Source organism: Hippoglossus stenolepis, chromosome 18 (genome assembly GCF_022539355.2).
Source record: "Hippoglossus stenolepis isolate QCI-W04-F060 chromosome 18, HSTE1.2, whole genome shotgun sequence".
NCBI lineage: Eukaryota > Metazoa > Chordata > Actinopteri > Pleuronectiformes > Pleuronectidae > Hippoglossus > Hippoglossus stenolepis.
Genome location: NC_061500.1, coordinates 15,444,850 through 15,471,562, shown reverse-complemented (window position 1 = coordinate 15,471,562; position 26,713 = coordinate 15,444,850). Strand labels below are relative to the sequence as shown.

General features: G+C 41.4%; 1 protein-coding gene across 2 annotated transcripts in view; it reads left to right on the top strand.

Annotated features, from left to right (window-relative positions):
• Nucleotides 1-5,178: 5,178 nt before the first annotated feature.
• The window catches only part of col5a1 (procollagen, type V, alpha 1), a 76,291-nt gene continuing 54,756 nt past the window's right edge, over nucleotides 5,179-26,713 (top strand). The window contains exons 1-2 of one of the 2 annotated variants that reach the window (XM_035184173.2): nucleotides 5,179-5,573; nucleotides 22,092-22,259. In XM_035184173.2, the coding sequence (XP_035040064.2) occupies nucleotides 5,474-5,573; nucleotides 22,092-22,259 (268 nt within the window). In that variant the 5' untranslated portion in view covers nucleotides 5,179-5,473. The remainder of the gene's footprint in view (nucleotides 5,574-22,091; nucleotides 22,260-26,713) is intronic. The other variant, XM_047344377.1, reaches the window with a different exon arrangement.

Sequence of the window (26,713 nt, the reverse complement as noted above, 5' to 3'; positions counted from 1 at the left end):
GTCTGCTCCATCATTATGGCAGGGAGGCGTGGTCTAACGCTACCTTCCGATGCTGATTGGATCAATGGAACAATTCCTGTCTGATTATTGATCACTTTAAAAGAATATAAAAAAAACAACAATGTGAACATGTAATGCATTGTATTATAAAAATGTAATGTAGCAGAAAATAGAGGTTTTTGTAGATATATGTAGTGGAGTAAAAGTGAAAAGTACTTGAAAGTATACATACAGATACATGAAATATAGTTACATTCAACCGTACTGATGCTAATGCTTTCTGCTCCTATTTCACACTCCTCTGCACATATATGCAGTTCACACAAGGCCATGCCTGCATCATTGTCTCACCCTGTTAGCTTTCATTAATGCCAATTGATTGATTCATGTCTGGCACAAGTATTTTTTGGCTTTGATTATCTATACAGGAGGAAATATGTGCTTGCAAATCTTTTCCAGCATAAAATGTCAAAGCAGAGAAAAGCTGCAGCTGGGAGCGTGAGCAGACAGGTGAGACTGACTCATTAACCACCCGAGTGTTTTTCTTCTCTGATGAACAGGCACCGTTTAGTCATCACCCCAAGTATACGTGGACTCAAGAGAATGTCATCCTCTCCAGACTTAACACTCCACTCTCCTAATGCTGCAGATTTCCCTCCACTGTGCTTTGTTAGTTTTGCCATGAACCAAAAAACACTGGCACAGGATTGCGTTGCACATCCTGAAATGGAAAATATAGTGTCATGCCATCGTGCGTCGTGCCAAACAGGCTTTAATGATGCCACTGGGTTCATGTTCTGTCAATGGTTCTACTGCTTTCATCAAGATAACAAACACTCCTACTTAAAAAATGTTCACGTTTTTACAACCGCTTGTTCTGCAGAGCGGTGATGCCTCACTTGGAAAAACATCAGCAATTTGACCTGAAGACACTGGAAAATTTATACCGTCTAAATTAAAAACCCTTTGATTGTGATTTCAGAGCGTAAAACTGGTGTCTGACTCATTCTGACTTTTTCTTTTTTTTTGGAAAAGACAGTAATCTGCTGGGTTTCCCCCTCGCCTCTTGCCTCTTTTTTATCGCAGGACTTGCGTCTGTGCCAGCACACAAAACGGAGAACGAGGCATGCAAATGTGCACGTGCATAAGTACACACACGCACACACAATGAAAGTGTATTTCCAACACACACTCCTTTAGTTATACTCCCAGATTCATGATCTACAGTAAAACATCCTTTGTTGTGTAAATGTATAATCTGTGTTTAGAGCTGCCAGGAGCTGCTCCTCAGAGCCAGGATCCACAATTTATCTGGTCTTTTGGTTTCATGTTTTTGAATTTCCTATTTCTGGCACACTACGAAGCTATCATTTGAGAGAAATGAGACTTTACTCCATCACAACACAGTTGAGCGATGTTTTGACGTAGGAACTGTGAGAAATTATTGGGTGTTTGGGAAATGACTGAAAAGGTTTAAATATGTATAATTCAGCTTGTACAAAGTTTACAAGATCCTGACAAACGAAATGCTTTTGTTTACAAGGAAGCTAAAGAGGAAGAAGACGTGCTGATGCAAGCTCCTGTCTGTGTTTTCTCCTCTGGCTTGCCCACAAAATAAATCCCTCTTAAACCCACAATGTCAGATTAAAAGCAACACATTAACCTATATAGCATTTTTTTTTGTAAAAATACAAAGAAATAATAAGTATAAATATATTAATTTCAAGTTGACATAAAAAGTTTTAAGAGAAGGATTGTAGGCCTAATTGTGCTCTGATGTTAAAAACTACAACTCCCATATTTTTAGTGCTTTGGGGGGATGTAAACAGGAAGTAAAATGTTGCTAGTCAGTTAGCTGTGGGCAACAAACTGAGCCCCATTCTTTTGAGCCTGGAGCTGAGGGTAAGTATTTTAAATCTAAAAAAGAGCTGTTCATTAAAGCATCAGTTCCTTTGTGACAAACGGATCACATCACTGATTTTCTATTTTAAATGTGATTGTGTTGTGCAACTGGTTTTACTGATTGTGTAGATCTATGAAAAGCAAAAGAAGAAAGAAAACATTGTGTATTCCTATAAATTATGATAAGTTTTTTACCAATCAAACCAGTGTTTTCTAACCTTAATTTGCTGTTACTCTGATATCTTTTACTCGTAATGGAGTATTTTTGCATTGTTGTTTTGGTAATATTACCCAAAAATCTGGTCATATCCAGCCTGACACTTGATGAAAGTGGATGCAGAAAAAGGGCCTGAAGAAGGAGCACTGAGACAGAAACCCTTCTCGGTCTGTAGCTCCTTGTCTCACTGGGGCGTCTTCAGTCAAAGATTATTCTGCCCGAAAAGTCCTCTTATGTTACAGAGCTGCCAGCTTCAGATACACCACCATGTTGTTGGTTAGCCGACACTTTGAGGGAGCGAGGCCTCGTGCAGGAGTTGTTGTGAGATTAGTGCGGTGTAGGTATAAAGCCACACTAAACACAGGGCTCAGGCCATAATTTGACCCATATATCTGACCACGTAACCATTATATGGCTAAGTGGTCAGTTTAGAGTGGTGAGTTTACTCTTGATGTAAATATCTTCTTACCCTCTGAGGAGAAGCTACTTATTTGGCATAATAAAATTGTAACACCTTTAAAGTGTACACATATGGAGATGAGGGTTAGCTGGGGTGTAACTGCCGGGCTGAGTACTGGTTAATATGCTTAAACATGGACATACAGCACATGTAAATACAGCCTGTACACTGAATGCACCAAAGAGGTGGGATTCTGCTGTGCTTTTCTTTTTGGTTAATGCCCATCATAGAGCGACGCCCCCGTCTGAGTGTTACATAAGGGTCTGTTGAAGTATGAATACAGATATGGACCATGTGGTGTCACAGGTGGTCTTCTTCTTGCACGTTGAACCGACTTTTTAACAATTTTTGCCAACTAACCACCAGGAAATTGACGCAGCGCCTCTCGACAATAGCTCACTCTGTAACAGCAAAGGTCACCGCCTGTCGTGTATATTCAAGACGGTCCAAGTTTACAGTAACCACCGGGCGTCCACGTTCAAACTCGTCTCTCACACAGTCAGATGTGTCCACAACCACTGTGGCGTTTGTTTACTGTGTTTAAAACTGACTTTTACTGGGCAGTTAATGGAAGTCTGCACCCCCCCACCAGAGCAGCCATATGACACATTATAAAAGACAGCTGCCATTTTTGTCTTTTCTTGAGACGACGGCAGCGAAGGCTAGTGTCTGAAGCTCACTGTGGATTGAACAAAGTTTTCTTTTTGTTTATGTATGTAATGAAAATAAAGACGACAATTACAGATTTTTGAACTCCAGCAAACCCTTACCCTAAAATGAGTGTATGTATGTTTCATTGATCAGTTGGTTGATTTAACAAACACCTGATTGCTTAAAAAAGACTGTTCTTATATTCATGATTCCTTTTCTTAAAATACTCACGGTCCACATACTAGTTTGTGCAGACTTTATTTGTCCATGGAATCTGAGCAAAACATCTCAAGTTAATAACTTAAGAATTACATTTCATGCTCAGCTTAGTAACATTTTGCCCAGGGACGAAGAAACCACCGTCTGCTGGAATCACAATATTTTTTCTAATCATAGGCTTTTGTATGTCAGCTCATTTGCAGGGTATCACAAATTATTTGGGAATATGCACCACAGCCTGATACTAAGGACAATATATATTGAGGTGACACAAATCCCCTTTATAAGCTATGGCCAAAGGTATGGTAACAGTACATGAATACACGACCATATATCATTTTGAATGTTTGTTTAGTATATTCTAATGGTATAATGAAGAAGTATTAAACAATAAATTGTCATTGTAATTTTTCTGTTTCATATCTTAAATGATCAACTTTTCCATGTAGAATTAAATGATGATGAGTTGGCAAAGCTAAAAACAAATGCTGTTGGTGTTAAGTCTAGTCAATTTGATCAATGCAGCACAAAATCACCACGCTTTTTAATCACTATGGCATTTAACCCCATCTACAGTATATTTGATAGATTAAATACAAATATTGAGTACAATATCATGGCCACCAGGTTATAGATGCAGTCCATTGGTGGCAGCAGCATTTGGTGATATTTTATACAGTGGTGGAAATTCTGGGTGGTGGTAAGCATTGTTGCCACACAGCAAAAGGGTATGTTCACACCCAAGCTTAGCCAGGGTCGTTCTGTGTGGAGGTTACATGTTCTACCCGTGTGTGTCTGTTTGGGTTTTCTCCGGGCGATTCCCCCCACAGTCCAAAGACAAGCGGTTTGGGGGTAGATTTATTGGAGACTCTATATTGTCCATAGGTGTGAATGTATGTCGACCCTGTGATGCACTGGAGAGTTGTCCAAGGTGTCCTCTCGCCCATTGTCAGCTGGGGTTGGCTCCAGGGTCCCACGTCCCCCTCAAAGGATAAGTGTTAGGGATAATGGACGGGTGGCGCAAATTCTCAGAGCAACTTGTAAATTAATCGAGCACTAACAACAAAAAACTAAAAATTAAGAGAATTTATGGAGCTTTTGAAGGCCTTTGTGGATCCAGGGGCTCAGCGCCAGCTACCAGCACTTAAGATATGATAAGATAATCCTTTAGAAGTCCCACAATGGGGACACTTGCTTATGATTAAATAAAAGAGAAGGTAATTATTAAAATGAGTTCATGAAAAAACAAGTAGCTATTCCACATTTTAAATAAATACATTTTAAGTACAGGCCTATAGATATGTTAAACAGTGTTCAACATGATGCTGGTTCATATACATTATAGCCTATCACATTATATTTATATATAACGATGGGCAGGCCCCTCCAGCTTTGAGAAGCAGTGTTATCTCGGTTATCACCTAACTACATTTCTTCAGGACTTTCCCGCTCTGATCCTCCTCTGGTGAAACAGACTCCATGTAAAACCATTGAGAAGCAGTGAAGCTGGAGGCGTGAAACTTTCTCTCAACTTCTCCTCCCTCCCCCGGCCAATAACAGGGCGTCCTCTCGTGTAGGGCCTCCTCTGATTTGTCCAGGCCTCCTGTCCGCGGTGTGACTGACAGCCCGGGGGAGAAGACTTTTTTTTTTTTGTGTGTGTGTGTGTGTTGCCCCGTTGGATTTGAAGCGGGGGGGTGCTCTATGTGACGACTGAGGGAGGGGGCAGCACTTGTGATCGCAGGGAGCAGCGGTGCAGGACAGTCGAGAGGAGCAGAGAGGAGAGGAGCAGTGCGGGAGAAGACGGTGTCAACCATCCGTCAGCCAGCTGGAGGAACCCCACACTCACAAACCCCTTATGGCTGCTTGAGAAATAACGATACACCCCCCCTCCCCCTTTCTCTCTCTTTCTCTGGGACTTTTTCGGACTTTTTTTTTTTTGAAGTTGTCCAAGAAGTTGTTGCGCGTCAAAGTAGTTGAAAGTTGAGAAACAGTGAATCCACTTGCCGTGGACGTCTCTGGCGGTCATGGATACCCATATAAGATGGAAAGTTAAACGGAGGTTAAGGGACGTCCAGATCACTTTAGCGGTGGTTCTGCTTTTTGTCACATCGCAAGCAAGTTCAGGTAAGACGCAGCTGGGGAGGGTTTGTGGATGCAGATTGTTCTGGAGACGCGCTGCGCTGTGCGTAAAAGTTTGTCTTCTCCGTCTTTTGGGTCACAGTGGACCCCCCCTCTCCTCCTAAATCATCTTTGTGCCTTTTTTTAATGTATTCAACGTGGTCTGCACAAAACCTAGGGGGCTGTAGTGTTAGTGTGAAAAGACTGCAAGTTACTGGGGGAAAGCGCTTTCTTATAGGATTGAATTGGCTTCTTCTGTCTGTGATCATATGGAGCAACTCTGCAGGGAGGTGTGCATTTGCAAAAGTATCAAAAATAGACAAGATCTGCGCCTGAATAGAACAATATCAACTTGCTGTGGCAAAGTTCACAAGCATAAGAAAAGTTAAATAATAAACCTTATGCTCCAGCCAGACAAATAAAATGTGTTTTCCAGATGTCACTTTAAGATGAAATCCATTTTACTTTTGCACTCTGCAGACTTGTCACTGTGCTGTAACTGTAATTTGGCTCTGGTGCAGCTGAAGCAGTTTTTTTCAATCTTTTTTCTTTTTCAGTTTTTTTTTTTCTTCTTTTAACTGATGAGAGGGATGAGCATAAGAGGGCGGGGCTGGAGCTTGTCTGAAGTGGCAGGGTGGAGCTGCCTTTAAGGACTCAGACACCAGGATCAGGACACAGCCTCTAAAGCAGTGGGCCCTTTATGCTAAGACGGCAACAACCGCATATTTCACAAATGTATTCTATAGAAACTCCACATGCTTCTCAGTGACACATATGTAAAAGTTTGGAATTTGTAACTTCAAAAGAGTTCAAACCCAGTCCGAAGACAGGATTGATGGAAGAAAAAAAACACATTATGTACTCGTGTGGGACTGTTGTGTCCCATAGGTGCTCAGGGGCCATGCCGTGCTGTGACAGTGGGGCTGGGGTCTGGCCTGCATTTATTATTAGCACCTTAAGACCGCCTGGCATGGTTGGTGGTCCGCTGTGAGTCTCTGACACAGGACTTTGAGGTGAACAGGTGGCTTCTTCTGTCTGTGCAGGACAGTTTGAAAGTGTCTGTGTGGAGCGTGTAATGCTGCCGCCTGAAGACAGAGACATTGAAATAATTATTATGAAAAACAGATGGAGCTGAAATGGTTTTACTGGCTCACATTGTTGGTGCTGTTAAATGTATATGAGGGAATTCGTGCCGCTTGTTCCCACGTTGCCTGTAAACACTGGTTGTAAGCTGAACAGAAACTTGGTCAGCATATAGGCTAACAGTTGGTTCAAGATCTGGGTCATTTTTGATGACAGGGGGAAGTTGGAGAGGAATTTAGTTGGGACATTACAGAGCATGGAAATGATTGTGATGCTCCAGGCTAGAGTTAATCAGCTCTTAAAACTGACACAGAGCAGCCAGAGTCTTGTAAGTGATTTTCCAGGGGGCTGGTACACTTCCTGAAACTTGACACGTGCTGAATGAGAAACACTTGATGAATGAGCGTGAGCAACGTGCCAACTACATGACAAGTTCTATGCAAACTAATTCGATTGAATGTAAATGAGCAAAGCTTTAAATATCATGGTGTTGGCTTGAATTAAAAATTGTATGCAAGATTTGCACGTGTCTTCCCCATCATTGTGGAAGAGGACCTGGATATGCTGTACATGCATCTGTACATTCAGCCAGCCCATAAGCACCACTATTGGTTATATGGATTTGTCAACCATACAGTATATCTGCATGCCAATTTAAAATGGTAAGATTTATAAGCATTGAACAAAGTATTGTGATTGAATTAAATATTTTGCGCATTACAAAATGAGAGATTTGGCAACTCAAATAACATTCTTCATTTACTATATACTTTGTGTATTGGGTCCAATTATTAGTTCCATTATGGATACAATCCAAAATTGTCAAAATAACCAGATTTGCTAGCTCCAAGTGTAAGAAATGCCTCAATCAAATTTAGTAAGATTAGTTTGTTTTAGCCAATAGAATTGTTTTAGTTGATATATTTTTCACCACCCAGGGCAGTAAAAGGAGCTGAAAACACAACACATAACTCAGCACAATAACCTTGTATTTACAGCAGAAATGGAGAAACCTTATTGGTCATTTGGATTCGTGCTTCTTTCAACCTATTGAATGTAAGATAAATATTCACTCTCCTTTTAGCTCGGCTTTGGTCTCCACCAACTCTATAGACAAAAGTCTCAAGGTCTGTAGTTTGCTAAATGTTTCACCGTGCTAACACACGCTAGTTGCTAACTTTGCCTGTACACTGTACACCAAGCGACTGCTTTATACAAGAACCGAGACCAGGACCAGAACTGCAACAGGGAACCACAACTGCTAAATGCTAAAATGCTCTGTAGAGCTGAGTGTGGTGAACATCTGCTGTGGCTTTGTTACTATGAGTCACTCATTTCACATCAAGCAGCCATTTGTTAATATAAAACATAGATGAGTGCAGTTTTAATGTTGTACTGATCCTCAGAATCACTGACTGGTCTGCAGGGAAATGAAGCCTGGCCTGCTCGCCTGCAAAGCTCTAATGGAGAAGAATGTAATACTCTATGATAGTATTTTTGCCACCGATAAACTCAAGAGAAATATTAAAATGTGCCTCTAACACTAAAGCATATTCTCAAAGTATATTTTTTGCACACTACCAGGTAGTTTAGAGTTCACAGCAACCTGAGGTCAGAGAGGATCCAGACAGTCTAGCTTTATTAGAGAGAGTGAGGGAAGTCAGAGTCCATAGACTTTTCAGGGAGGTCATCTGACTCTGGCATTAATGAGGAAACCTCATTTTAAACATATGTGAACAGTGGTAATACCAGAAGGCTCATAAGACATGGAGGTTAAGAATGAGAAGAGGGGTCAGAGTTCAAAGGTGAAGGTCAGGACGTTGGGATTGCCACTGCTGTCAGGTTTACAGTTTCAGTGCCTGAAGATACGAATTCTTGCTGCAGCTCCTTGTGTCAGTAAATCCTCCTTTGACTGATGGAGGTCACAGAGAAAGATAATGAGTTTCTGTCAATGTTTTATTGTGCTTTGTATAAAACCTCTTCTTTGCTCTTAAACAGTCCCATTGAAATGGAGAGTTTTTAACTATATACTAAGATTCAGAATTAGCTTGATTTAGTTAATAAAAGGGGTTTTGGCCACCAAACCTCCAGCTAGTAGACACTTTCCTCCATTTAAGTGTAATATAATGCCCTGGCCTCCCAGTGTGGGACCTCAGTAGTTGAGTAGATTTACGATCAGCATTTCTGCAGTGGACCAAATCTGGCTTCTTCTCCAAAAGGTTTCCTTCAGGTTTCTGCTGAGTTGATTTTCTCTTAACTTCCTTCAGATCAATGGACTCTTTTCACGAGTCTTGGAACGTCTGTTTTCATTCTTTTTTTGCTGTGGTTTGTTATCATTAATTAACCAAAACTTTTTTGGATGGTCTTCGTCCATGACAAATATTCACACAGGACCAGAACCTACTTGTATAGAGTACTTTAGTCATCAAAAATACTGAGAAAACATTCTTTGAATACCATGTGCAAATGAAAACAAGGATGGATTTTGGCCAAAGTCACTGATGGTAACAGAAGACGGCGTTAAAAAAGGTACGCAAAAGAAATTAAAAAAATTATTCCAAACTTTAGGAGCCGATAGTTGTTTTATCCTCATGTACGTTTTAATGGGATAAACAGAAGAAAGCCTCGCTGTTTCACCGATCGCCTTCACATCTGGATTCGATGAGTTCCATTGTGCTGTCTGCTAAGCCCTCTAAAAAGCCAGAGAAATGTCTTCCAGATGTTTTCTTCCCATTCTTGGTGAAACAGGGGACCATGAAAGAAAAAAAAAACGTTGCATTTTTTAAAAGAAAATACACCGTTCTGGGCTGGTTCTAGTGAAAAATTCCTAATCAAATAACATCTGCAGCCTTATAGCTGAGTTAGTACCTTTTGCGATTCAGCCAGGTTTGCACACACACACACTTTCAGGGTCATTAAAAGGTTCTTTCTGTTGAAGTGAGTTGACTTTATGACAAGGTTAAAGGTCGGATACACCTGGTCCACAGCTGTTTCTATATTTACAGTCTCTTTATATCTGGACAACACTCTTTCTTAAGGAATTTATAGGGCTCAGCCAAGTCAGCCTTTTTTGCCACCATGTGTTAAGTTCTTCATGTGGCCAATTTAAAAAGCTTAAAGATGTGATTGAATTCCTACAGACCTCGCAGAACTTTCCATGTGCCAACTTTTTCTTTTCTTCTTTAACACAATGCTAACAGCCAGTTAGCCCTGAATGATGCTGTAGAGCTCCTATAGTGAGAGGCAGACACAGTCGTACCTTTGCGTTACCATTGCTTTCAGAGCCAATACTACCATTTCTATTGGTAATCATCTTTCAGTCCGACGGTATTTCTGTGGGTGGTTTCTTAATCACCTTTAAGTGGCGATCCCGAGGTCAGGTCCAGCTCAGTCAGATAAGTGGCGTTGAGAAAAAAGAAGGAGCGTCTTGTGTGTGCCTATATCGCCGTGGCTCTGAGGAAGGAATCTGAGCCAGCTGGACTGTGGAGAGAAGCAGTGACCCTGCAATCGCATGTGCCACTTCACCCTGCAAATGCAGACTTTGTGGAAAGGACTCTGTAAATAAGCCTCTAATGCCTGATAACAGCATTGGAGATTGTACAAAATATGCAGGACAAGGTTTTGACCCCGTGTTGGAGTTGAGAAGATTCTTTGTTCGCAACGAATAGTGCATTATTTGCCATGTCCTGGCCAGGATATCATCTATCCCTTTCCAGACTCATTAAGGGTGAAATAATTGTTTTGCACTGCTCAATGGTCCTCTGTGCTGAAGACACAGTGGAATTGAAGCCAGCTGCAGATAGTTTTATCTAAAAGGTGTTTCTTGCACAAATCTTTTATCTGCTGGAGACACTCAGACAGAGATGAATCATTTCAGCTTCAGACAGAAAGGGCTGAGTTGCTCTTTATCCTTACAAAAAGGAACAAAATGGAGGCAGTCCCGTTTGAAATGTCAACACGGACACATCGGTGATGTAAAAAGTTGAAAGTGTTACCTCATGATGCAACTTCCACCCCTGAAGTTGATTTTTTAACAGTATGCTTTGTATGAAGCGCATGGCTTGAGTTAAACGTTAAGTCTGGTCCTGGCTCACAAGCCGACTATTCACTTGAGCTGGGAAACAGTGCTTTTCTCTGTAATGGGGTATTATAATCATTGAGCATGGAAAGCAATGTATGACTCATCCTTTCCAACCCCATTCCCCCTTCCCCAGCCCGAGCTTAGCCACAGCCTGGGCAGCAGAAATCCTGAGTGTAAGCACTTTTTTCTTCTAAAAGGGAAATACAATGGTTTCTGGTCAAAACTTTATTGAAGTCATGTGTACTATTTTTAATTGTGACTTTTGCAATTTAATAATGTAGCAATTAAATAATAATAAAACGTTGTAATGGTTATGTTTGCAGACAGTACTTAGTCAAGTTTGGGAAAGACTGCAGTCTTGGAAGTTATTAGGATTTCTCCTGTAACATAATTTGCAAAACAAAGTTAATAGTTTTTTTCTCCATTCTAACCTGGGACATGGAGTCAGTGGCTTATTTCGATTTTGTCTCAGGTAAAGTAGACTACCGTCAGTCAAAATCATTTCTGTTCACCCACAGGGTTGATGTTGCTCAAGTTTGACACTAGTTAAAGTGTCAGGAGGAGATGAATTGATGGTTGACTTGGCTGTCACTGCAGCTCAGGCAGATTATTTGGCACTACAGGAGATGGTAAGCTTTTCCTACCCCCAGGCTACATTTACAGTGTATGTTATCACAAGAACATTACCTTCCTTATGGTTTTTCCATTTCAGGTTTTCATCAATCTCTCCTATGGTTTGGGTTAGGGTTGGTTTCAACCCTCAGGTGTGCACACTGAGCTCATCAACATCTTTTATTGATGTCAGCAAGTTTTTCTGACAGTTGCAGTCAAACTCAAAACACAAATGAATCAATGCAGAGAGGAAGAAACATTGATGACAGTGATAACGTCTGTAAGAAGGTCTTTTTGTTGGTAAATTTGCTGAAACTAATTTCCACACAGCATCGGCTTGAATTCCAGTAATACCATGTATTTTATGGACACTGTTGGAATAATATTTCACGCAGGTAGACTTAGCTCGTTTCATCCTCGCCTGATCACATGCATACCTTTTGCCACTCTGTGTTCAGACTGTTTAAAACTTGTGTTGGACTGCTTTTTTCCATATGAGAAATTTGTCAGGAACTAATAAGCATAAGCAGATATTTTAAATCTTATAAATTCCCATTGCTACTCTTTACTGAAGCTGTGCCATTACTTTAACATTCTCCATCCTTTCTGGTTGGTTTCTCTTCCCTTTAGACACTGTTAGCATAGCTATCTATATGCATCTTGAAATGGTGTCGCTTTTGATGCTTGACTTGCATCTTTGAGTCGGAAGATGTCAGTATTCAATTCACACAACTCTAAAAGCATAACTTCGAAAAAGATAAGCTTGTGAATCCGTTTTTGGACGTTACACTTTTATGTGGGATTAATTAAAGCATTTCTTTGCACATGTTGACAGGTCACTAATGATGATGAAACTTTCTTTGTCAGAAAACAACATGCAGTATTTGGATCTATTGCCATCATTAGCTATGAGGCACAACACCTCAGTGAAGAGTTGGAAAATGTAATACGTAGGTTTGATAGGCCTGGGTGTATCAGTGCTGGAAAGCCTTTAACAAGAGGAAAGATTCACTACTGTGCAGGATTTTATATTCATAAGATTCAGTTTAATGATATTTTTTTTGTCAGTGTATTGGTGCTGGAATAATGGTTATCTGGGAGTGGGGTTGAGAGGAAATGGTTTTGTAATTTCAGTGCTGCAGGGCCATCTTTTATCATAAATTTCTCAGCAGGCAGCCATCAAAACTATATCTGCTGTGGGAGAGACAGAATGAGGGAGAGGCCTCATTGCAGGAAAAGATAAAATAGGCAGAGGGGTATAAAGCAAAAGGAGGTTTTAGAATGAAGCTGGTGCAAAAAAAAGACAAGGCCACAGAGGGTGGAAGGCGAGATGAAAGACAGAGATAATGGTGATAACACGTTCCTAAAAAAGGGAGCATTTGGTATCAAATGTGCATTCAGAGGTGCACCGTGGAATCTTGACTCGGTTTTTCCATCTTCGTCTGGTGGACGGCAGACTGCGATTTATCCAAAGTGCTGTGAGCTGCAGCGTGGAGACAGTGAAGTAAACCATCTGGTATTCCCTCTGTTAAAGCAATAAGACCTCGGCTGAAGCTCACAGAAGAGTAGCTGTGGTCAGAATAACTCTCTGTTCTCTGGATCATCTTTCACATCTGAGGGCCTGTCATCTTGTGTCTGTGTGTGAGAGACGGAGACAGTACATCTGTGTGAATATGCAAGACTGTATCTGCAGATCATGCTGGGTGCATTTTGTCTGCATGAGTCTCGGTCTGACTGACTGCCATTTCTTGCCGTTTCCTGTCATTTTGTGATTGGACGTTAAGGCTAATCTATCTCATCATCATGAGCTGGTCGTCAACAGGGAAATGAAGGCATTAAGTGCATAAACAAAAACATTTCCCTGTTTGTATTTCTTCCTGTGCTGCCTCTTCCTCCCCCACTGCGGCGTTCACGTGCCGCTCTCAGTGGAGGTCACTGGGTCAGTGTCATGTAAAGTCTAGATCAAAGTCAGCCGATTAAATGAAACTTAATTGATACTGGCACGTGAGGTCATTCACAGACTTTGTTTGGCTCATGTTGCTCAGAGCCGTTACCTAAAACTCGTTATTTAATCAGAGATACCTGCAGGCATTCATAGTTCTTACTTCTTCTTGAATCAAATCAAAGCTGCTGACAATGTGATTACTGCTAATGCTAATAGCTTATCATGTTCAGAGATACTCTGTGACCTTTGTTGAACTGCACCCACTATGGCCATAAGTAGTAATGAACCGACTCATCAATGTCAGTTGGTAATATCTAAAGTTTAAAGTTGGTGTCATTGTTGCTAAGAAAGAGTGAGTGGGTTTTTGATTGTACAATTTCTATTTACTTTTTTTTTTTTTAAAGGAGTTAGTATGCTTAAATTCCTTTTAATCTCACTTCACACCATCTCCTCTCATTAAACCATATTCTCAGGAAGATCTGATTGCATTTACTCTACTCAAGATTGATTTCCGGTCAAATTACCCAACCTTGGCAGGGTTTTACAGATGTTTACTAAAGTATAACTCACTTACAGCCACTCAAGTACGACTTTTTGCCGGGCTCATGTCCTCAGAACTGTGTGTATGTGTGAGCACAGCACGTCGTCCATGTTGGTGCAGTGTTATTGCAGAGCGTGCAGAGGATGTGGAGATTGCCAGGAAATCTCCCTGGCAGTTGTTAAGCAGTCAGTAGATTTAATTAGGCTGCGGTGCTCAGGTGTGTGTGATTGCTTGCCATCTTGCCAACAGACGTCTGGGTCGCGCCTGCGTTGGGTTACTCATGTGTTACGTGACCAGCGATCTCCATGCAGTGTATATAATGTGTTAAATCTAGCAAGCTTAATACCTGTGGTATGATTCCCAGGTCTGGTCACATGAAACCCAGACGCAACAACTCAAGGTCAGTTTTGATGAGTGTGTTTTGAGAGGTTTTCTGCTGTAATAATCCTGGACTCTAAACCTTGATGCTTTTGTATTTTTGCCAGAATTCTGTTTTAACTCCACCACACCTGAAACAAAGACCCTTTCCACAGATTTGATAGAAGCTGAAACACTTTTATGAGAGGAAACATTTACCCTAAAGGGAGAAAGGCACTATTTCAGATTATAAATGTCACGTATTTACAAAGTGGTCGTCACCTCAGCTAAACAATCCTCCCTCCTGATGGTTTACACTGTAAAACAAACTTTTGTAACTTTTGCTGAACTGTGGCTATGGAACATGATAGGCTAATATCGTATAAGGGTAAATGCTTTAGAGTAAGCGTAACAGTAGTGCATATAGAGAATGCTCAGTTACACTGTGACTTCAATATAACAGAGTGCTTTAGTTGCTTATGAATTCAACTTTTAATTGGAAGAAGAAGAAGAAGAATGTTGAACTCATTCATCCTCTTCAGAAACTTACATAGTCTCGCTTTAAGTAATTAAAGTCAGGGCTTTAATGATAACCCGCTGTATTCACAGTGAGACTCCGGCTTCACAACAGTTGCCTTCAGTTAACTTTTTATAACAGAATCAGGTGGAAAGAAAAAAAACCTTACACCCTCTCTGTCGGTGATGCGCTCTAGGAGGGGGAAGTCTTTCATTGGACATTCTTGTTTTCAGCTGTGCGTGGTTTCCAAGAGGGGCAGGGTCCTCCTTATGGCTGCTAATTACTCCTTGTCCTCAGCACCAGGTCAAGCATGTGCCTGGAGAGTCAGGCCTCACTTCAGGAAGGGCCAGAGGAGGAGGATAGGGGGCAGTGGAAGAGGGAAGAATGTTAATCCCCGCCCCCCATGATAAAGTCCTAATTCACTGGTCCTGCACCCCTCCTCCTGTCAAATGAAATGGTGCCGTTTGGAGTCAGTAAGCGTTGTTACAGACAGGGTGTGTGTGCGTGTATGTGCATTTGTGGAAATCAAGGGTAGATGGATGGGTTAGGGGAATGGGATCCACCACAGTCTTGGCACTGAGCCGAAAGTAGGATTATGAATCTGGCACTTGAGCTACTGTTCAGAGAAAGGGTGCAAAAAGGTAGAAAGAAAATGTAGTGAGGTAGGGAGGGGAAGATACTTGTAAAATCACATCATGCCCACTTTTCTCTGTAACTGCTGTAATATAGTATGTTTCATCACGCTTTTTAAAAAAAAAGTAATTCACACTTTTACTGCATGTTTTATGAATTCATTAGCCTTTACGGTGCTGTAACCTCATCCAGACCCATGTCTGACAAACAAACCCATAAAAGGCTTTAATCAAAGTTAAGTGCTCCTCTTTTAGCACATCACTTCAAAGATACAGCACTTTACTCGCTAATTTTAACATTACACTTAGAGTTTCCACTGCATACATGACTTTAGTAAAACCCTAACAAGGGGAGTAGAAATAGATATACGTTATGCATCTAAGAGTTTTTATAATAAAGAGTTTGGAAACGTTGAACACAAGTCTGCTAAGTAGGGAGATGCACGCTCTCGACCAATCAGGTTTCACCCTGTTTTTATGAAATCAAAATAACCAAACAAAAAATGATTAAAACCAATCTTACAGGAAAAACTAGCACTTGAAAATACCTCAGTGTGTTAAGAGCTACCTACTGTACAATGACAAACAATCTTTGACTTTTTAGTTTGAGGGGAGGCAGGGTTTATGACCTGTCGCGCAGCCAGCCACCAGGTGGTGATCAAGACATTTTGGCTTCACTTTTGGCGAGCGGTCATGTCATCCATCTTTAACTAGAGTCAATGGTTTGTACAGTTTGAGGAAGACAAGTGTACATCAACTAGGACAGGATGAGTGAATCCTGTGTGTTAAGTTTTTCAACCAGACCCGATCCCCCATTTTCAAATTTCCATTCACGAATTTTATTGCTTGCACATTTGTAATTGTGTTGTAAATGAATTTCTGAGGATAGTAGAGGGTTTGTGAATGACGGAAGCATTGGTGAAATGTAGAATAGTGCCCCTGTCTGTTGTTCTGTTAATATATGGATTAAATGAGATTAAATGAAGGGGTTTTATTTATACATAAATGTATTTTGAAGGGATCTAGAGGTGAAAGGATGCTCTGTAATTACAGTATAACTTTTTTGTATCATGTTCCATTGCATGAGAGCAGTTTACGCAGCAGAGGAGGCGGGGCTGACCGGCGGTGTGCATATGTACACAAGGCCGTGTCATGTAAACAGCTTCTATGTATGTGTGGAGAACCTGCCATCGAGGATGTGAAGGGCTGTGGTCGCAGGGGAAAGTATTTTTAGCATCATGTGCCAGAGGTGTTGGCCTCTCGAGGGAACTGCCGTGTTAAGTGGGTAAACATCTCAGCTTAACAAGGTGGGACATAGACCCGCACCTGTGGCTTAGGATGTGGTCAGGACGGCTTCCGCTGGAAGGTCGAGTGCCGGTGACAGAGGGCCATGAATGAAGGTGTGTGGGAATACATCGAAGAGGGAGAGAAATAACGTTGATGCTTGTGTTTGTAACTTTCTAAAGTGTCCGATTTCCTTTATTAAAGGAGAAAATGGTTCAGTTGCTAAATCACGTTTGAGCAGGTTTTGGTTGCCCGCAGGTCAGCAGTGTGTGTAGAGAGCAAAAGAGGTGGAACACATTGATGGAAATTCATCGGCTATCCGTTTTTTAAATTTATCCGCATTCATATGCATATAGCTGAGATTATCCAAAATGTTGTCTGGACCTAAGACACCTACAAAAAGTAACCCTGTTTGGTTTTTGTGTGGAGAAACGTTTGGCTTGTGCGATAAAAGAAGCTAGTCGGACTGTAAATTGTGTGTGCTGAACAGAAGACAGAGTCTTGGCCTGAATATCAGCTGTCTACACTAAAAGCCCAAATATATGGTCAGTTGCCCACAGAGGCTATAATTTGTAGTCAGACGATAGCCAATGGGCTCCAAGATTGATTGATTGTTTTGTAGTTGGTGTCTGGATACTGTATCATGCTATCTCTTCACCTTCCCCCTGCTAACTGGCCCTCTCCACCCAGCTCATCTCTCGCTAAAGAAGAGGCCCTGTAGTTGCTTATAGGTCCTTGAACTCAACAGATTACACATGAGAAAAAAAGGAAATGAGAGAAGAGAACAGTTTGATAATAGAACTGACTGACCGACGGAGGGGAAGAGTGGTTAACAGGTGTGGAATGAGGGGGCATCCTCATGTCAATTGCTTCCTTTCTCAAAAAGCTGCTGATCTTCATGGGATTAGCTGGTGTCAGTGTGGATTAGCAAAAGCAACTCTCCTCAGCAGGGGTCGTGAGAGACTTCCCCCTCTTTCTTCCCTCCTTGTGTTGCTGTTATGATGATGTTGTTATTGTAATCGCGACATCCGTATTGTTATGATGAACTGCCAGAGTGTCGGCGGCTGTAGCCCAGAGGAACTGCTTTGAATCATTAATCACTGTTTGTGTGTTGTTGTCATCTATAAACTAATAAAACGGGCTGCAGCTTGTTGGAAACAACTGATAACTGTTTACCAGTAGTCCCTGTTTGTTTGTGTGTGTTTAGACATTCTGGTGTGAAGACAATGAAGTGATTGCTACGGCTAATGCGTTGCCATGTTGCTGAATGATTGCGAAGTTGTCTAACATGGAGGGATATAATATTTAGCGTTATTACAAGAAGTACGATTTGAGGTGAGTATTTGTTCGTGTCATCACCAGAGTGTCAGGCACCATGTGCGGTTGTGGGTCCTTATAAGGTCCTGGAGTGAGTGTGTGTGTTGTGATGAATTAAGAGGCGGTGGAAAAGGGATGCAACGGCTCGATGGTTTGTAACAGTCTGAGAATCACAGACTCACTCGTCATAAAAGCGAACGTGAATGTTGCAGCTCGGTTTTAATCCGACCACTTCAAGCTCCGTCATTTAGACAGTTAAACAGTCGCGGCATTAACCAGTCCAGTCCTTGTTTGGATCTCTGCGTAACTGTCAGTGACAAAATTGATCGGTCTCCCAAGGGATGATGTGCAGCTGGCTGTTGGCAGGTTAGAGGGAATCACTGCAGCAGAAGAGGTTGACTGTGGTTGTCTGAGAAAAGGGCAACGATTAATAGTTGCCTTGATTACTTGTTAAAAACAGTATTAAATTAAAATGCTCTCTCTCTCTCTCTCTCTCTCTGAATGTCACTTATTGCTGCAAGGCACTAGCAGGGTCTAGTCAGCAACAGTGCAGCGTTTAGAAAGATTTTACTTAATTAAAATGCAAGTTGTCATAGCCTGTTATAGAAGAGTAGGTGCAGACGAGTTCCATCACATCTCTGAGACAGCCTCATCCTACTAGAACAAATTATAAACAGCTTGGTAGAAACAACCGAGGCGTTCAGGCGCCTAACTGCCTACAATAAACTCCCAAAAAGTTAATTGTAGGCTGTTAAAACGGTCTCTACAAGCAGTTTATCTTTTGTTGCCGGTTTGATGAATAAATATAACATTTTCAGCGCAAAAATTTTAGACGCTGTAATTAAACAGACATAGCTTCATCTCGCTTCCCTGGGTGCTTGTCATGTCTTTTATCTTGAATCTTTCAAACCCTTCATTTCAGAATCATTACGTCTAATTGATGTTGGATAATCATTTCAACACGATCTCGTCTTTCCCCTGAAACAGGACTCCCTGTGCTTCAATTACTGTATCTTCATGCTCCAAGCTGCTGAGTGTGAATAACAAACATTTTATTCAACTTTTCCGATGTTCAATGTAGGCATTAAGGCCTCAGTTGCTAAGAGACGAACTCTGCAAATAAAGAGGGTCCATTTTCTCATTTTTTAAGATTAGCTCCCATTTGCAAACAATAACAATGCAGAACACCGACTTTGATTCATGGCAAAACTACATTTCCCAATGTTAAAAAATGTTAACGGTATTTTACTGACCTTTAACGAACAGCAGCTTTCTTGTTTTGGCCTCTGTGGGCGTTTATTAACAAATTTTTCCACAGACAACTGGCAAAACCACATTAGTTTTAATCCCTTATGTTGCTGCCATCACCATGGTTACCCATAGCTCCTTACTGGAGTGAGTGACAGTACAAAACAACATTACAACAAGAGAGTCCAATAACCTCACAATATGCTGAACCCATGCCCAACAAGCTTCGGTGAATCATGTGAAAGCATCCCATTTCCTGTGGTGTCTGGCGTGCTGCAGAGTTTTGGAACCCGGAGACTTGAATTTGAGTCTGGATGGACTTTTTGAAATTATGATGCTGTCACTCACATTCACTTCCTAATTGGCTCTCATCAGTCAAGCCTCGACTACCAGCTGCTAACATTTATTGTAAGTTACAGTTACGAGTTCCACCTCGTTGTTGGTCCAAGCAAAGAAAATGCCGGTCTTAGTTTTAGTCATTTCTCTTTCTCGTTTGTTGCCAACAGGACAGTAGAAAATCTGGTTCCTGTTTATATCGGCATGCACATGACTTGTGCCAGAACACTGGCTTCTCTCTTGCTGCAGCTACACCCCCTGATCAGTATAGGGGGACCATACTTAAAGAGAATACTTCTCCTGGCTCCAATTACACAATACTGTCAAGCTCAGGTGCAAAATCAAACTAAAATGTTACACCTAATTCAACTTCCTACAGTCTCTACATCCAGACCATCTGTATAGCACAACAAAATGAAAAAAAAAAAAAACTGCCTCCATTCTACCTAATTGAGGAGCTCATTAAGTGGACCTCTGTCATCATGGTGAATGATAGACATTTTCTGGCCCGTGGTTGAGTTTCTGCCTGTCTCTTCATTATGACCTGATGACAGACAAAGCTTTCTCTTTGTTTACACCCTTCACTTGCTTTAGAGGCTCTGTCAGCCTGTGGTATGCACATCCAGGAATATTAATACAGTTATCTGTTTGACATGCTTAAAGGATGGACTAGATGGCTTTTTTTAAACAGCTGGGTGTGGTGCTTGGATTACTGTACTCTGATTAATACGCCCCTGAAGCCATGTCTGCAGAGTGCCACGTTTGTGTAGACTTCCTGCATGAAGGAGGAAAAAGGCAGAAAGATTGAGATGAGATAGGAAAGCACCACTCAGCACATTTATATGACTAAATCAATTCTTGTCTGCTGAAAGAAATGTCTTCGCACTCTTGTTCCAGACTGCGATGGTAATATTTATGAGACAGGTATAAACTGTTTGACCTTTGTGCACATGCACTGTGGAAAACGCAGAGGACACGCTCACACACAACAGAGTGAAAGAGCAAAAGACAGGAGAACTGCTTTGAATGAAACATAAGGAGCTAAAGCTTTGAAGTCTGACTGTCTGCGTGGATGGTAAAAACGGTATGGACCATACCCCTGTCCATTGTTTTTGTTGGTTGGTTTGTTTATAGCCAAGATTGAACAACAGAAGAGATCTACACGAAACATGGGGGAAGAATGTGATATGGGTCAAGTATGAACCCATTAAAGTTTGGCACAGATCTGGATCAGAGGGCGGATCAACTTCAATCAAGTTTTTTTACTTTCTTTAACATTGTGAGATTGGGTGTTTTTTTTTTTGTTAGGTCTTAGCAGAGGTATGCACTCAAATGATTGCTATTCTTATTTTTTTTTTTGATGGCATCAAGATACATAAAGTCTGATTTCTATTTAGGTTTTTTCAATAAAAGAACTTGATTACCTTCAAGCATCTCTTGGATTTCAATGCTCTCAGCAAGCTTTCTTTAGTTTAAGCTAAGCTTACCCTTTTGATAAGATAATCAATGCAAAACGTAGGAAGCTTTGTTTCCACAATTGCTGCACAGCTGTAGAGGAACATTTGCAGCCAAAGTGTTCTTAAACTGAGACCTCTGTCTAAGAATGTAGAATTTTTTTTTTAATTGACCTGATCTGCATGTGAGTCAGTGTAATGACATCCAGCTGGAGGTGGCTGCAGGGCAGCGCACAATGTACAAACTCTTTTTTTTGAGCAGCCCACTTGCCTTTCCGCTTTTCCCAGCAACCCTTTCACTGCCCGATGGATGGAGCTATTGAAAGTTTTTTTCTGAACTTTTTGTGTGGTCTTTGTAGCCTGACACTAGCACTGCTGTACCTGAGTGTGTGTGTGCAAGCTTTTATACTTGGCTGATGGGATGCCTGCCTGCACAAAAAAAGCGCCCTAAACTCCTGTGCCATAAAATCCCTTTGTTGTCTTCTGTTTAGTTCTCCTGGACTTTAGTATTTGCCCTCCTCTAAAGCATCCTGACGCCCCTCCTTTTCCTTATGCGACTTGTCCCTAAAGATGTGACCCGGTGTCCTTTTCTGGATGCTAATGTGTGTCATTGTGCAGCTTGTTATGTGTGCATCTGGCTGCAGGAACAGCTGTTTGTGCTGGGTGGTTTTGGCGTGCGATTGTGCGGTCCAGGGTCAAACCCTGTGTTACATTGTTCTGAACCAGTGTGCTCCTGTGGTGGCCTGGTGACAGCCGGGACGACCGGCCTAAAAGTGTGTTAATTGCACGGTTGTGGCCAAACGGAGGCAGCCGTAGAGTCAGCGTAGCCGAGGAATGGAGGGAAGGATGGGTTTTGCTGCAGCTGCAACCCATGATCATGGTGATCTATAAATGGGCACAACTCTGTTTAGTGTCTAAATGGATAACAAAAAAGAAAATCCTCTGTTAACCAAAATAGCAAAGTCTAGTGCTTCTGAGTCAGCAAAAGACAGACGAAGGCAAACAGTGTTCATAATGAAAGCTTATCCAATATGCATTTTGTCAAAATGTTGGTAATTTGTGCTTTAATGATCTTAACCTTTACTTTTCTTTGTGTCTCTTTTTTTTATTCCTGTAGCGGAACCAGCAGACCTCTTGAAGATTTTAGATTTTCACAGTTCACCCGAGGGTGTTACAAAAACAACGGGTTTCTGCTCACATAGGAGGTCAACACAAGGACCCGATGTGGCTTACAGAGTATCCAAAGATGCCCAGCTCAGCGCCCCAACCATACAGCTGTATCCAGGTGAGTACGTGACTCGGCACACATACCACGGTCTCTTTTTGTCTCTCTTTTTAATAACATCAAAGGATCCTCAAAGCCATTTTAATCCAATTTTACTTTTCCATACTGCACTTGAGGGACTGTAAATGTTGTGGCTTTTCCAAGATCTTTAACGTATCTTACTAGTTGTCTCTGCTACACAATCTTTCCATCTGGTCAGCTTGATGACATGCTCTCACCTAGTCTGTTCCTACCCCCCCCTTATCCCCCCAGCTGGACGATTTATTGGCTCGTATAAATTGATTATTTATGTCAACTATATCTTTAGTTTATGGGATTTTAGGCAGGGGACCCCTGCAAGTGTTTCACCTCCCTGTTCATTCCCCACAAACATATACAGTATGTCTAAATCTTTTAGCCCTGTAAAGAAGTCAGAGATGAGCAGCACATCTGGAAAATTAGTCAGTCCTTAGTCTCACACAATAAAATGTCAAAACAATAAAGATAATGCATGCTGACTCCTCACACAGCTAAACATTCCAGCTCTGTAATATTTGATTCTGGAGGAGGAGCCAGACAGTGGAAAAAACAGTGAAAATAGGGGTGGTAGAGGGGCGGGAAGTCTGGGGTTCCACTTTCGCCCTTGTTCTATTGTGCTGACGTGGCTTCAGGCTGCTGCTCCGTTCTTTCCTCTGTCTCATCCCTCTGCTTGCCTTTCTCCCTCCTTCACGTTATTTTCCCTCAAGCGCAGTAATTTTCCCCTCTGTCATTGCTTCTAGACGGCTGCTGCCTCACAGTGTACTTTTCTCTCTCTCTGTATATCATCTAAACTGTCTGGTGAGACATGCTGAGCTCCTTTCTCGGTACACTTTTTTTTTTTCTTGCTCCAGTACAGAAACTCAATACCATATTTCTGTGACAACCACTTTCTAAAATATAGATAGATTGGTTTCTCCGCAGCTTAAAGATACAAAAAGTCACAAAAAAAGAAAAGAGCGACGTGGTCTAGAGGGAGAAATGATAACCCTTCCTGTGAGCCAAGTCTCCACAAAGCTTAGTTTGGATGATGGCCCCATTCGTGGCCCTCTCAGACGTTGCACTGGCCTTAGCGGACCTTTGATCCATATCATAGTCCTTTTTTGGGGCTTAAAGCTGAGCCACAGGGCTGCTGCGGCCTGCGTGCCCTATCATGCTCTCCAATCAAACAAATACTGCTCCACTTTGAAGCTCTATGTCAGCGGAGACCTCTGTTTAGATACACGTTCTATAATTACGCACATGCTACTTCGGATCATCCAAAATAACAGTCTTCATAAAACAAACCAACTTTGGAGGAGTTCATAACAGGCACCACATACTCTTTAGGTGCAAACAGAATAAGTTGCTGCCTGGAGCTCCAAGGCCTTAAAAGCCAGTGTAAGTGTCTGTGAATGTGGTCCCCTCTCTCACCTCACCATTAAGAAAATGTACAGCGAATATATTCCAGAAGGCAGCGAAACGTGTGAGATCATTTTATCCATCTCTTTTTTCCCCCCTTAAATTAAGTTTGCTACTGAATTTTGACTCTGGCCCAAAGCCTGGGAGGTACAGTTCTCTCTCAATTATCAACCCAGCACCCTTTCCCCTGAGGGAAAATATATATTATATGAGAAAAACAAAGGCGTGTAAACTCATTCTGTTATGACTAACGTCAGTCATAAAAAAATATATAAACCTGCAGAAGCTCCGATTGAGAACACACTGGCCCATGACCCCGTAACCACAGTCTGTGATGATGTGTTGGAAAACGAGCGAGTACAGACATGCAATCATTAGGCAAACATGTGGAAGGGATGATTCATGTGAAACTACAGAGGCACTGAGAACAGAGGAGTCCTTTCTTACCTATATTATGTGAATGAAAACTGAAGAAACAGGGAAACGGAGACATATCAGGCTTTAATTTTTATACCACACACTTCCCATGGCTTAATAGTCAATCCTCCTCTAATTATTGTCTCTTAATACAGATAAGTCAAAAGAAATGGCATGTAAGAGCGCATATATACAAATAGACACAAATCTGTACGGGGGGGGTCTCTGCAGTATCTTAAAAAGTATCAAAATTAATAATCTTCAATTCTAAAAAGTGTTAAATACGCTAAAACATTATGGGCTAGGTCTTAAATACATTTAGGTAGGTCTAAATTATGTGAACGTTCATTAAACACTTCCACTGTGTTTTAAAATTAGTTTTTTATTTCGCTGGCATGCGTAGTTTATAATGTCTCCTTGTGTTGTAGGTTTTTCTCGACGATACAGATATTGGCACGCTGTAACAAGACCAACGTGGAACCAAAGTCTATTGATACCTAGCGTCTCTGTGTGTAGTTATTCTCCACGAAGCTACTTCACCTTATCTTTATCTTATTATAGGAAGATATAAGTAATTCCGGGACTCAGATTCCTTCATATAAGTCACACTTGACATGTGGTGCATTTAATTTGTTATGCTCTGAAAAAAGCTCTTAAAACGTCTCAAATTTAACTTGCTGAGAAACCCTGCTGTAGCTCAGACAATGTGAAGTCCAGAAGAGATTTCCTCCCCCGCTGTCTCTGGTGACGACAGCCTGCATCAGCCCAAACAGCAAGGAAAGATTGATGCAGCGTCTTTCCCTGATTGAGGTTATAGCTGTCACTTGGCATGTGTACTTGTAATCACGGCCGCTGTGGCTCGATGGCACTGGCCATGTGATTAGGGGCTTCTGCTTGCAGCATGCGGTGAAATTCAAACGGCCAAGCTGAGCTCAAGAGCTGTAGAAGCAATCTGGACATGGCTCACAAATGACTCAGTCGGTTAACTTCATAAAACCTTGGGTAATAATATTGATGTTATTTATTATGATAGGAAATATTTCCATGCCACATGAACAGTGAGTCCTGAAATTTTGGTTTAGTACTCGTCATTCGAGAGACTGTGGATGCAGAATATGCATCATGATATGACAGTAGTAGGGAAACATGATTGTTCTGATATCCAATAACCAGTCATTAGGTAATTATTATGGTTATTTTAGCTGATTGAAATAATTATGGGAATAGATAATAATAAGAGTAGTTTATCTTCATGTCTCTATAAAGTAAATACAAGCAGCTCTATCCACTGATCTGCATGTATACAGATTAAAGCCACCATTAGTGACATCAGTATAAGATGTAAGAGGTGTAACTCTCTCTCTTCAGATCTAATCCTATCGCATCCTATCTTATTGGAGCGTATCTTATCTGATCTTATGTGATGTGATTCGGGGCTTTAATTTAAATCATTTCTATCCTGAGTCCTATTACGCTCACCTGTATGCAATACACCATCCATCTTCCGCTCTGTCCGGGTTTGTCAACGTTTTTGCAACAGTCAGGTACACATCTCTGCAGCAACGCGCAATCCCACTGGAATGTTGCTTGTCTTAAACATAAGGAGGGATTTGGACACGGCGATGACTGAAAGACCAATTACTATAGGACACAAGACTTTCTACCTCATTTACCTGCATGCACGCACGCAGAGAGAGAAGATACTGCCCTTCACTCCCTCCCTGACTGTCTGTGTGTTCTCAGCCATATGTTTGGTTGATGAAAGAGTAAATGAGGTGTAAATGTCAAATGCCAGCGGTGAAAAAATTGAGAGGGGGAGGCAGGAGACGCTCTAGATCTCCTTTAACTTCTATATCTGTATATCATACTAGATCAATATTTTATGGCGATACAAAGCAGTTTTAGTTTAGGGTAATTAATCTGAGGGAAAATGATGGATGTTGCCTCATTTGAGATGTTTGGACTTGTTTTTGAGTCTCTGACATCCCCAGACCTTTTTAGTCTGATGCCAGTATAAACGACCAGCCTCTCCATTCCCACACACACACACACACCAAATGAGGAATGAGTTATCTCTCATCTGGTGGCCTAAGTAGCAGTGTGAGAGACACATTCCAGAGAAACCCGAGCTTTTCTGAATGACCCCCCCATCCCCAACCTTCCACTCTGTTACACGGTCCAGAGGAGAGAGTGAGGAGGAAGGTTTTTTTTTAAAATTATTCAGGGGCATCTCAGTCCTCGATGGCACAGGGGATAAATAGTGCATTTAGCATGAATCCACATATGATAAACCTTGCTGTGTAAATGCTGCATCAAAATTTAGAGAAAGTTTGATTTTGATTCTAAAACCACTACTTTAAATTTGGAAAAAGCCATTCTCTGTTTTAATAAAGAAAAAAATTGTAAAATTAAAATAAATTAAGTTCAATAATAATATATAGAAAGTACATTCTCATTGCTTTGCTCCCCCACTTTCTCCCTCTGTGCCGTGGAGTCCCTTTTGCCCCTCAGCTGACCCTTGACCTGCACACAAACAGCCCGTCCTGAGCCAGCGCTGAGTCAATGCCTCTGCGACAGAATGTGACTCATGTGCAACCGGATGTAGAGACAAACGCTCACTC